The following is a 13,293-nucleotide window of genomic DNA, read 5'->3' as shown; positions in this document are numbered from 1 at the left end:
AAACTAAACAAGCCCAGCTATCTTCACCTCTCTTCACTGGTCACAACCTTGAGGCCCCTGGCCATCTTGGCTGCCATCCAGAGGACCTCTCCAGCTCCTCTACACCCATCCCTCTAGACTAAGGGAGCCAGAATTAGAACCAATAGTCCAGGATAACCTCAGCAGCATCAAGCAGAAGTGGATAAAGCTTCCTTTAATCTGTTGACTACAGTTCTCCCAAGGTAGCATAGTATGCAGTTCACTTTACATGCAGTGAAAGTTCACTGTTGGTTTATGTTGGTCTAAATACCCTAAATGTGCATAAATAAACCCAGAAACATCACAAAGTAAACAGAAAAAAACCTTAGTAAGGGCCAACACACAGTCTGTACACTATAAAATTTCTATCTGAGCTTTCACAATGTAAGGAACTAAGGCAGTGTCTCAGCCTTTCATGGTAGGTTAACAGAGGCATCCAGCACTTGCCTCTTGAAGGTGTTTTAGTTTCCTCAGATTGATATGCTTTGGGGAACTACAAGCAGCATATAACAAAAGAAAGGCAGCATTTTTTTCATTTAGTCTTTCAATCTCAAAATAAAAAATAATATTTATACACTATTGTACTTTATGCAGTAAGTCTGTAAGATCAAATGGGTTCAGTTTGAGATAAAGGTATCTATATTTAGGACTTTATGTGTAACTGTACACAAGTGCATGTTCTTAAGCTGCAGTTATAGTCAAAGAGCTAGGGCTTAATTCAGTTACCCAAACAAATTCATTTAGGGCCATTTTAGAGTGTTTGAGACTTCTTCATGGAGCTGCCAGATATGACTCAGGAGATACTGAATACCTGCACCCCTCTGAAGTGGCAAACTGAAAGTATTTGAAAAGGTACTAGATGTCTGCTTGGCTAATTAAACTGAGCCTCTGATCAGTGGTTGGTAGAGTCCTGAAAATGATTCATCTCACCCCAACGTAGACACTCCATAGCTGCGTGCCATGGGGCAACTTACGGCAACATCAGCCAATTTATCCTCCAGGCTCCAGTTGCCACAGTGAGAGCAGAGACGTCTATAGCATCTGTAGATGCCTACATGGAAACACCTAAATTTAGACGTTAATCTCAAACTGAATACTCTTTTACACTCAATTCAATTGCATAATATTAAGTGTCATTTTGGATGGCCTAGGATACCCCATCCATCCTCTAGTTTCTGCTCAAGAGAGAAAGTTACCCATAATTCCTGTGTAATGACTGCCATCCCCATGAAGTTGTCTCAGCTACCCTCAGGAATGTCAAATGGCACTACGTGCAGGCAACTAAAAGGAGCCGTGTGTGTCTGATGTATTATAGCTCAGGTGGTAAACTCCATCTCTGAAAATACTCCTGCAGTTTCTCTTTAAAATAGCATCTTCTGCTTTCTGCTTTCAGCTATAGCTATGATTTATTCAGAACGTCTTGCGTTAACCCCTGAGGGATAGCCTATTTTCTGTACTAAGTGAAATAAATGGAGTATTTTTCTTCCCTACCTTGGGGAATGTTGAATGGTTTAAATAATTTATATGCATTAATGAGACATCAAATCAAGAATACATAAATGCAAAAGATGTTTTTATTTCATCATGAATAGTTACAGATCAAGCTAAAGGTGATGGATTATATTTTTTAAAATTATGGTAAACATTATGAAGGCTATATCTATCAACATTTAGTGAACTATGGTATATCAGATACTGTAAATATTTCTTATATTTCTAGCTAGCAAGTGTACTTGTAAGATATGTGCTCTTAAGGTGACAGCTGTCAATACATGGGACTGTTATATGTGACCTCTGTAAAACTGCAAGAGCTAATCAAATGTTTGAGCAACAAGATGAATAACCACTCCCTAAATTTTCACTTGTGTTTTTGAACGTGGCCCCAAGATAAACACTTCATTTTCATTTGGAAAGTCACCACTGAATATGTAGATGTATCTTCCCCTATCCTTGAAATCTACTCATCTGCATGCCACAGGAATTCTGCACCAGCAGTAATTTGCAACTTAGAATACTAAGAAAGAAGTGAAAGGCTACCTTATCTAGCTGAAACTGTAGGGAATTAGGTAGTATATAATTACCTGAGCCAGACAATATAATTATCTAAGTTAGCAATTAACCTGTATTATCCTTTTTTTTGACAAGTCACATTAATAGAGCACTCCTGAAGAATTAATAACTAAAATTAATTTAACTTTTTAACAATTATTGGTCTCAGCAAGGAGACTTGTGATCATTGGGAAAATTTTGGAATGTTTCTAAAATTTAGCATCGTGGTCTTTTTGAAATCCTTCACAGTATTGAACACAAATTGATCCAATTACTATTACTGGATTTATACTAATCTAATTATAATGAGAGTCTATTTCCATTTCATAAAACATCAATTGTATTTAACATTAATGCCTTACAATTAATGCCTTACCAACGGTATCTTGTGGTTCAATAGGTTTTGTGATTTCAGATGGATCACTGATGCCATGCTTGTTTGCTGACAAGACTCGAAAAACATAAGATTTTCCTTCTGCAAGGTCAAACACTGCATAGCGAGGAGATTTTACTGCAACCTGTGCATTGACTCTTTGCCAGCTTCCACTGCCAACCATGGACTACAGGAAAAAAAAAAAAAAAGCTGTGAATCACTTCTGTTAACTGTCAAAAAATGAACATATTGCTTATTGCATCCTGTCATGAATTTATTTAAGAGCTATAAGAGAAGGATCACTCTCAAATGCCTCCCTTTAACATATGCAAATTCTCATTGCTCATGCATTCCATTACTCTACAAAAATGTCTGAATACCTCACTGTCTCCCTGCCTGTCTAGACTTCAATATATGGACACTTGCACATACAGCTAGCCTTCAGCTAGGGCCATGACTGTCAACTGTGATTGGTCCCTAAAGAATTACTCTCATGTCCTGCAAAACTCACTTGAACACCCAAAAGTTCGGTATAAAGCAAGCAAGTCCTAATCCAAATTCTGCAGAAAGGTAGGGAGGAGGATGTTACTTTACTCACTACTTTATAATTACTTATTCTGCTGAGTAAGGTCATGTCCCTAAAAGCATTCATCGAATGAAATAATTACTTGTGAATAGTCTCAGTGCAGCAGATGAGCTAATCATCACCACAACTGCACATGGAAGAGAGCCAGCAAACCAGCACTCTGAGAGATGTCTGCTGTCCATTAGGTTCCCCAGATAAACTGTTGACCCAAAACAAAAATTAGTCACGGAATCTTTCAGCAATTTTAGGAAAACCCAAGTGCCCAGTAAATAACCTAAATAAAATTTCCTTCAAGCACAGAATGGTGCATATAAATTAAATGTTTATAAAATTTTGGAACAGAGAGTCTGGGAACAAAACCTGATAGACTGTGAACTTCTCAGAGGAGGAGCAGTGTTTCATGGGTGCTTGGAAACTACCTTGTATATAATGAGGTCTACTATAGATAAATAATAAAAATTGAAACACCTGGAGCCCATATATCAAAATCTTTTTCATAGATACTGAACCCACCTAGTGTTTTCAACAGAAAGAAGAAACATAACATCTGTTTTCTTAATAATAAAAAGATGGACAATATGAAATAAACATTATTTTGCCATATATTTTACTTTTTGGCATGAAAAATGTTAGTTGTTGCATTTCATTTTCACAGAGGAAAGAATCAACATCACATTTTAGTCTATAGTTTGATTTGATTTATCTGTTAAATAATTATTTTAAGGGAACATTGCTATACAGCGTACTCGTTTCCATTTTGTGTTTCTTGAAGCGTTTGAAAATACATTTTTATTCTTCAGGACTGAGTCTTCTTTATTTGAAATAAATTAATTAGAAATTCTGCTTTTCCAAATTAACAGGTGACTGTGGAAAGCAAAAAACAAACATTCACCTATGAACTGACTGAGCTATTCATATATATAAGTTATTTATATGCAAAAAGATTTTAGATTCAGGTATTAATTAGTATAATGAACATTTTTTTCTAATAATAGCCTTTTAGTCCTCATTCTCACTTTCCCTCAGTAAGTTTGGCATTTAATTAAGACTTGTTTGTTCATCATTGTCATTGCTCTATACTGTTTCTGGAGCTATATAAAGGTATTTCCATTAAACAAGTGGATACATATATTTTCCAATTCACACGTAGAATGAAATTCAACTAACCAAGTGTAGAAAAGGAAGACATGCTGGTTTATTGCGTAGAAAAAAAACCTAGATACTTATTTCTATAGAAATTTTCATTACGTCTTTTGAATGTGAAAGGCAGAGTGGGAGAAATCGTGGACATGCTTGCTGGAAAATTTAACTAGTGACTGGACTTCACTTTACACCTATTGGTTCAACATCCAGCAGTCGATGGATGATGAAGAATGTAGAGATGGGCTATAAAGGTCTTTTGAAGTGGAGATTTTGATGTGGCTGAAAAGGAAAAGACAAGATGGGGGCTGCGAAAAGAGCAGTGATGTAAACAGAATGATTGGCTGGGAAATGAGCTTTGGAGGAATGTGCTGAACAGATGTGAGAAGAAAAAAAATTGCATGGTAAGGGCCTGAGAAAAGGCTGTCACAATATTCAAGATGCAAATTGAATGTGTGGCAGTTTTATGGACAGTTTTAGTGTTTGTGGATCGTTAAGAGGGGGCATATGCTAGAGGCATAATTCATAAAAACTAAGTATAGCTTTGCATGTAAGAGTTTTAGAGGTCAGGTATGTGGCCCAATTTACCTACCAGGGAAACTTTGTAGCAAGGAGGAAAGATTATGACCTCTGGCTGTAATCCAACACACTTAATTTAGAAACCTGGCTCCAGGACAGACCTATCTAAATCTTAGTAGCCTAGATGGGAGAAGAACAAACCGCTCCCGCTGTGATGACTGAAGTCCCCTGTCAAGTCAAAGGGAAGAGAAAGGCAGCCATGAAGACTACCAGGGAGCAGTGAACCTGAGATAGGCATCTGCCTCTCCGCTGACCTTACAGGGAATAAATTGGAAATGTCAGGGTATAGCAGAGGGTGCTGTAAGCCTGCGAAAAGGAAAGTGAGGACGAAATTATGAGTCACTGTTTATTCCTTGCTCTACCACAGGACGACCAGAAACATGCCTTTAACACAGGCAGACTGCAAACTTTCAGTCTTGCCTGTAGGATTGTGAAATCTTAAGATGGTTCTTTTCCATTAAACCGCTACCTTACACATGTAGTTTTGTTCTCATTTTAGACAGCAGTAAGCAAATAGCACAGGGGCATCCTTTTCCCTGGACCTTGAATTTCAATGCTCATTAAATCACGTAATAAGACATTTGATTGTCCATGCTTCTTTAATACCCCATTACCAAATCCTGCGAGACCACAAAAAGTGTTAGTTTTAGTGTTCATTCTGTAGTTCTAAAAATGAATTGAATGTAATTGCACTCAGCAATGAAACACCTTACAGCTGAATGCCACTGAATGCCAGTACAGTACCTTCTCAATGAAATACGTCAGTGGCTCCCTGCCACGGGGAACAGGTGGATCCCAGCTGAGTACAACATATGTTTTGCTGATTTCTGAAGCATGTACATTGGTGGGAGGGCCTGGAATCTGAATATCGCCTGGAAGAGTAATAAACGTAGTGAGTGTTAAACAGCAGATTAACTCCTGGGTCAGCACTCATGCTACAGCTCATCTTTCTGAGCTCCCACCCTGCAGTGCAATGCTCAGCTATTAGGGGCTACAATATCATCCATGCAGTTCACTTGCTCATTTCAATTAAATTTTGAGAAATAAGTATTAAAAGCTAGTTATTTACTTTTTCAGTAAAAGTTAAATATGCCTCCTGAAAACCTGTGCATTTGTCACACTTTTTTCTTTGAACACATTTGAATTACTTCTATCTGCTGGGCAGGATGCCTTGGAAAAAAACTACTCCCTATATGCAAACAAGAGATATTTTTTGATCAAAGACAGAAGTCTAAAGAGTTATTACAAGAAATTAGACTAGAAGAAGATATCTGGAAGGGAAGTACAGTAAGGAGAAAAGCAGATTAAAACAAAGTGGAAAGCAGAAAAAGAAGCAGAACCTATTAGCAATGTGACCTGTAATGTGATGGTATTACCAGCTGTATAGTCTAAAGCACTTCTAAAAACTGTGGATCAGAGACATAAAAATATGTCACCAGCCCTCTGGTGACTCCACCAGTTGGTGTGGCCTGATCAAACCCCTCTCCCCACTCACTCTGCAGGGTTATCGGGAACATGAGGCAGGCCCAGTGTACCCTGGGCCAGGCTGGAGGAATTCACTGTGGCCCTCTGTGGTCACGTTCACACACCGCAGTGTGAGAAGAAGCCAGTTTTGCTATCAGAGGAATTACAATGGTGTAAAACAGCACTAGACAGGAGATGCTCAGACCTATGATGGACCACTTCAGGCATAGCTACACAGCCCTGAAGAAGGTTCTTCTTGGTAATAGGTCAGAAACAGCAACTCCGAAGATACCTACAAATATTTTATTTTTATGGCTTGCAATAAAGAAAGCAAAAAGTTTTGTTCTTTTAAGGTACATTTTGCCACTTCTCAGGCTAGCAAGGATCATTTATCTTCTAAATGCTCAGGATTTGACATTAAAAAAGAGAAAAATGTTTCAATAATAATCTCTAAATCATGGAAGTGATGTTTTAACAGTTTATAAACATCTGTAGAACCAACCAGGCTCAAAATGTACACTGAAGTTATTTCATTGTACACATTTCCCAATCAAAACCAGACTTTTTTTAAAGCAAACTGACATATCCACAGAAAAATTATTTTCTCTCAATGTTCTCTCTATTTGATTTCCTACAAATATACTTTTTCTTTAATAAAGGCACATGAATCAACTAAGTTTAAGACAAAATTCCTGACATACAGTCAAGAAAATTACAATAATCCTTCACAGCATAATGCATAAAGTCAAAAGGTTTCCAGGTGGTTTCACATAACTAAATCTCAACATGTTTTCTTACATCCTTGAAAACCCCAAAGCTGATGTAATTTGTAATGATATAACATGATGGTACAGCCTACTCTCCCAGAATGGAAGGTCATCTGGCACTAAAAAGGAAATCCATTTGTGATCTATGAGATCACTTTTTCAGAAATGGTGTCCAATCTTGCAGATGAAAGTAATGATCTATATAAAAAATGGTATTTGGATATTCATACTGCTTTATTAAATATGCATATTCATGTAACAGAAATCCAAATACCATTTTTCATGCTTATGCCAGAGTGGCCATTTAATGCCTCTAATCATTCTCAGACAATCCTGAGAGCAGGAGTATGTTCTGTGAAGCCAAACAAGTAAGACAAATGTATTCTGATCCTATAATGTGATTCTGATCCTATAATACCCATATCAATTCATTTAGGGTACCATTGTAAAAATAGAGAAACTTCATCTGTCCTGCCCATGCACTGGGGAAACCATTTAATGTCTGATTTTCCCTTGAACTACACCTGTTCTCGTGAAGAGAGTGAGAGTTACAGCTTTATAACCTTTGGTGGAAGAGAGTAGACAGAAATTTTGTTTACTACTTAACATTTTTGACATTTTAAGTGAAAAGAAGATCATTATCCAAGCCTAAAAAAAAAAAAATCAACACCTACAGAAACAACCAAAGACAGAAGAAATTCAGGCTTTATCTTAAAAGTTGTCAGTAATCTCTCCAGTTCTCCTGAGGAAAAGCAATATTTAGTGTATAACCTTAACCTTAAGAACAATCTCTCTATTCAGATAGATGTATTAATTAAAGAATTGGGATGGATTGAATAAGTTTTTATGAAAATGGAAATAACTTGCTCAGATCATCTAATTCAGTCTAAAAAAAGCTGTATTTAGCTCCCAGAAGGACAGGAGGAAGGGAAATGTGGGCAATCAAATGCAATGTTCAGCTGTTTAAACTCAGCTTAGCACTAGCCAAAGCAAAAAGGTGAGGTGATGCTGTCAGTACATAATGAAAGTAGTGCTGTTGAGAGTGTGATGTTCTCTGTCCTTTAGACCTCACCTTTCATTTGTGTTCTCTCAGCCTTGCAAGCCAGAACATCTCTATTTATTATTACAAAGTTTACTCACTAGGTGGATTTCTTTTCAAGCTATGTTTCTAATTATAATGCTAGATTCCTGGACTATAAACAGATGGACTGAAATCATAGAAATGCTACATACCTTCAAGGTCATCCTTTCTGAGCATAATCTTTCGCCCTTCATCCACATGAATAGCTGTTAATCAAAATATTCAATTAATTTCTTGAACCATTTTAATGTATTTACAAATTTTGCAAATTATTGTTCATCACCTGTTCAAAAGCCCATATACTTCCATTTCTATAACTCTCTTACTAAACCTTTCCCCAGATGGAGTCAACACAGTCATACACTAGTTCATTCACTTTCATAGGAAAACAGAGCATGATAAGACAGTACTATTTAAAGATGTGCTAAAAAGCAAGAATCATAGTCACAGTAGATGGATTCAGTTCTGTGGCAGATTAGTAAACAATTGTATCATGAACTGGCCTTTTGTTATAAGAATTAATCATAAACCTAATGGAAACACAGCATATTCAACTCGGACTTTACAAGCAACATTGGGGCAGTGCTCTGCAGTCTTCATAATGAGTTTAATTCCCCTCTGAGTAAAAGGAGCGCATAAACCAGAAGATGTGCAAGTACACGATATATGGAAACTGTACAGGGGTTTAGGACAAGGCTAAATCAATAAAACTACTCCCCAGAGCAAGCCAGCTTACTCTTTTAATGGAGAAGCTCTCATAAGGCTTCTTTGCAGTCTGCAGTGGCCTTGAGCACAAGAGCAGCTTTCAGAAAGAACTTGTTCATTAGATAGATTGACTTTTTCCACCTGCCAGAAAAGCCATAATATCAGAGACCCCCCAACCTGCAGCATGGGGGCTTTGTGCCGGTACTGGCACTTCACTGAGGAAAAAAGATGTGGATAAATACAACAGTCTATGAGCCGGTGAATTCGCGTGACAATTTTTACTTTTTCTTTAACTAAGACATATTCAATAGCTTTTTCAAAAGTTACTACCAGCAAATGTAGAAGTTTATGAGATCTGAGGGCCCATGTCCCAGTGCAAATGATACAAGCTTCCAGGGCATATTAGCTCTTTTGAAAATATTGCTCCTTGTGATAATGAGTGTCTATATTTAAAGCTAAGCAAAACCAGCCAGAATTGAGTCGGAGTCCCCAGGTCCCGCCAAGTTGTCTGTATGGACCTTGCCATTCTAGCTACATTCCCCACCATGAAATTAGTGAGATATTCAATCAAAGGAAGAAATAAACTCGGGTCCTTAGGTTAACTAAGCAAACAATCTTAAAAAAAAAAAAAAAAAAAGATCAAATATTCAACATCTGTTTCAGCCTTGCGTAACCTACTTTGTGTTCTCTCCAGGTCAACAGGGTCAAGAGCTGCAACGGGTTCAGAGACTCGAGAAGGCCTGCTAATGCCAGCACTGTTCACTGCTCTCACACGGAATATGTAAGACCGTCCCTCCTGAAGACCAGTCACAGGATACTTGCAGACTTTTACAGGAGCGTCATTGCACTGGACCCAGTTTTCCAAACCTACTTCACATCTTGGAGTAGCAGAAGACAGCATTTATCACTATCATCCCACAATAAATATATACGATCTTACGCACACCAAGTCAGAATCACAGAAGTCATCCTCACTAAGTTTAGGAACTAAACCATACACCTTTTAATGAAAATCAGACACTTTATACACTCTTTCCTCTGATCAGACAACCAATTCCCACCTTGCTCATATTTATTCATAATGTAATTGCAAAGGTCATTTTTCTTGCATGGATTTTGGCCTTTCCAGCTTTCTGCTTCACTTCCATTTGGTTCTCTTCCTTTGTCATATAAAGAACAAGTTATTCAATTTTATTTTTAACACGCATCTGCACAGAACATGCTGAAATTGCAACATTCACCTAATCTTTTCCATCTCTTTCTTGTCATATTTTTAAGCAAGCATCTTTGTGTGTTTCCCTCCAACAATGGTTGGGCCACAGAGTGTAGAAATCATCAAGAAGCAGAGTCATGTCCTCATACTGGCTCCTTTGTATGTATATATCTGTTTTGTGTCCTACTATGATAAACTTTTGTGGACAAGACTGCCTTTTGCCCTGACAGTATCAGGAAAAACAGGGTCATGATCAAGGGCTCCTTGGCACTGCAGTAATCCAAGCAAAATGTCAAAAGGCACAGCTGACTAGATTATACACAAAATAGGTGAAATACTCCCATGATCTATGCACTGTGCAAATTGGATATAAATGGTAGAGTCCCCAGGGCTTAAGTTAAATTTCCTCATACTGACTGCCATTCACAAGTCAACATTTTCCAGCAATTCCCAGACAGTTGTCACTGAACTCAACCAAATTACAGGATAGCAAACAGCAATGAGCTGCAAATGTTGCTTTTAAGTGTGGAGCAGTATACATTATGAGGTAATTTCAGTAATGTTTCTGCTGACTGACAGTTTCAGACACTAAGGATCAGATGTTCTGCTCTGGCTACAAGGGGCAAGCATGCACTTCAGTGGAAGAGACATGCAAAACAGCACTTGGATCCCCTGTTCCCCAGCTGCCTGCACTGAGCTGAAACCTCAAAGTGCAAAGCAGACTGGAGGAGAGATGACTGCCATTCTGATTTAAACTACCAGCTCCTGGGAGCCCATGCCTTGAGCTCCTGGTGTACCACAGTTAAGGCAGAAATAAAAAGATAATGTAATAACTCCAAGATTTCAGCTTTTGCAGTATACAGATTAAAGAGACTAAATCTAATTTAAGATGCCCATGAATTCTGGCTTCTATAAACTAAATATTGCCAGGGCTCATTCTCTGATTTGGCCACATCCATACTATTGAACATTTTTAGTGTCTGATAAAATGTGGCTGCCTGCAAATGATTACTGGGAATGGCCCCTGGCCCTTGCTACCTCCCAGACTGTGGCCAGAATTGCCTGGGAAGGTACTAGATCATCTGGGCTAAAAGTTTGCCAGGGAACAATCTAGTAATTTAACGCAGTAGGCAACTGAGTTCCAGTGCCACGGGCCTGTAAAAATATATCTAAAGAACCCACGTATTGAAGGATATAATGCCAATTTTTTTTTTTCTTCAGTATATATATGTTTTTGGCAATGAACAAAATTTTTTAAATCGCAATGTTTACATACTTGTCAACAAAATATCCAATGACTGGGCTCTCACTGGTTGTATTTGGTGGTTTCCAGGTAACAATAACATAGTCTCTGTTAGCATCATGGCATTTAACATCCATCGGCGCCCCTGGTGCTCCTGCGATCAATGCATCAGCATCTGGACCACAAATAAAAATAAATCAGTTTTGACCCTGACTCCTCTGAAATCTATCACAAAGACAAATGGGAAGATTTCCAGTTCACTGTGCTTTGTTTATATGAATGGGAGCCCAAAGATTTCATTACATGCTAATTCACTGCACTAATGAATCAGGCCCACAGTATCTATATCTTCACATAGGTAAAAATGCTCAGGGACATTTTTGAGGACAGAAAAGCAGTTTAGGCATGAAAAACCTATGACTTTTCACGAGGATTAAAAGCCTAACTACCCCATGTGTTTTTGATGCTCTTTCCCAGCGAAAGCTGTGGGTTACTGATCAGACCAAGGTACTCAATAAAGAAAATGTAGCTGAGGAAAATAAACCTCTTAAGGAATAAAAAATTTGCAAAGTCCTGGTACATTGCTAAGCCTACTTTTTATTTATAGTCTTACAATAGCAACAGGCATAGGTAATCAATGTTCCACCATTAAGATACCCTTACGTGGCTTCATTTGGGGAGGTGTTGACTAATGTGGACCCACAACTCCTAAGGAAGTCTTCTAACATGTGAAGTTCTCTCCCTCTTTCTATAATACAAAACCACCCTGTGTATACTCTAAATTTATAGAGTTTAATCACAGTCAGTTGTGAGGTGGCTGGTGCTCAGTATCAGACCACAGCCTACATGAAGAAAGGCAAGAGGGAGGCCAACAGAGGCCACTAGAGACTCCAGAAGACACAGCTCAAGTCCAGGGTCCTGTGCATTCAAAGGGATCAAACATAGTATAAAATGGATAATAGAAGTACCTAAAATTGACCCACCACTACAACAAAAACTTCTAGGAAACTTATTATATATTAGTGGGCCTTTTTCACCTGGGTACTTTCATTCTTAGAAGGTAATTGGGAAATAGAAAGCTTTAGCAAATTGTTTCCAATGAGATCAGAGTGATAGAGTGGCTTGTTCAGGACATATTGCAAAGCTGATGGAGTCCTTGCACTAGTCCTGTGAGGAAGATGGATCTCAGCCCCCTGAAAAAACATTCATGTCCCTCCACCCCACACAAACTGTCTGGATGACACTTCTGCAAGACACATATATTCCAATACATTTCCAAGAAGAACAAAGTTTAAAATTAATACAGCTCCAATGGCTTCAGTGGGGCTGCTCCAGTTTGCCACCATCAAGGGTGTTGTCCAATGTATTTAGGAAAGTGAAAGAACTGCTTAGCCAGAGATATTTTCACCTTTCAACAAAAAAAATAAAAAAGTGAAAACTAAGTTCTGCTCACAGGTGCATGTGAAAGCTCATTCTCACTTCACTGAGAGTTGTGGATGCAAATGTAAAGGAAAATTCTGACCTTTATTCTATCACAATACATTTACCTCCTTTCATCTAAGTCCCTTGTGAAAACTATTTCTTCAGTGAGCTAATTTCTTACTTTGCTTCTTTTCTCTGATTATTGAGATGACTGTGACTGGTATAGTGGTGGGAATATTTCTTTGGCTTTCTCCTGTGCCTCTTCCTAAGGCCAGGCACAGGATATGAGAATGCCCAGCAAGGCTCATTCCCAGTTGGCAACCTCTAGAGCTAAAACCATCACAGTGAGGACTGGTAGTATGCAAAGATGTTTGTTTCCTACTGGGAAAGGAGACGGCAAAGGAACAAGCTGTTTCTTCACAAGAATGATTTCTCTGGTTCTTCAGGAAAGAAAATGTCCTCAGGAGCGTGCTCCTCTTGAGGCTCCCCATTCATGTAAGGTGATTGTTTTTTCTAGCACAGACTACTATATAAATCAAATTATTATGAAATACCACAAGTCTGGATTTCTTTTGTACTTCAGTCATTACATGGGATTGTTTAATAAAACTAATCATTCTACTGCTCTTTTTAATTTCTCCTCAAGAAACAGA

At 38.2% G+C, this 13,293-nt stretch overlaps 1 protein-coding gene across 2 annotated transcripts in view; it reads right to left on the bottom strand.

Annotated features, from left to right (window-relative positions):
- The window catches only part of MYOM2 (myomesin 2), a 79,731-nt gene that overhangs the window by 39,769 nt on the left and 26,669 nt on the right, over positions 1 to 13,293 (bottom strand). For both annotated transcript variants that reach the window (XM_030037833.2, XM_030037835.2), the window contains 5 exons: positions 11,252 to 11,393; positions 9,441 to 9,640; positions 8,210 to 8,263; positions 5,490 to 5,617; positions 2,444 to 2,627 (listed from right to left, as the gene is read on the bottom strand). In XM_030037833.2, coding sequence (XP_029893693.1) covers positions 2,444 to 2,627; positions 5,490 to 5,617; positions 8,210 to 8,263; positions 9,441 to 9,640; positions 11,252 to 11,393 — 708 coding nt within the window. The remainder of the gene's footprint in view (positions 1 to 2,443; positions 2,628 to 5,489; positions 5,618 to 8,209; positions 8,264 to 9,440; positions 9,641 to 11,251; positions 11,394 to 13,293) is intronic.

The sequence above is a fragment of the Aquila chrysaetos genome, chromosome 15 (genome assembly GCF_900496995.4).
Source record: "Aquila chrysaetos chrysaetos chromosome 15, bAquChr1.4, whole genome shotgun sequence".
Lineage (NCBI taxonomy): Eukaryota > Metazoa > Chordata > Aves > Accipitriformes > Accipitridae > Aquila > Aquila chrysaetos.
This window is presented reverse-complemented; position numbering and strand designations above follow the sequence as displayed.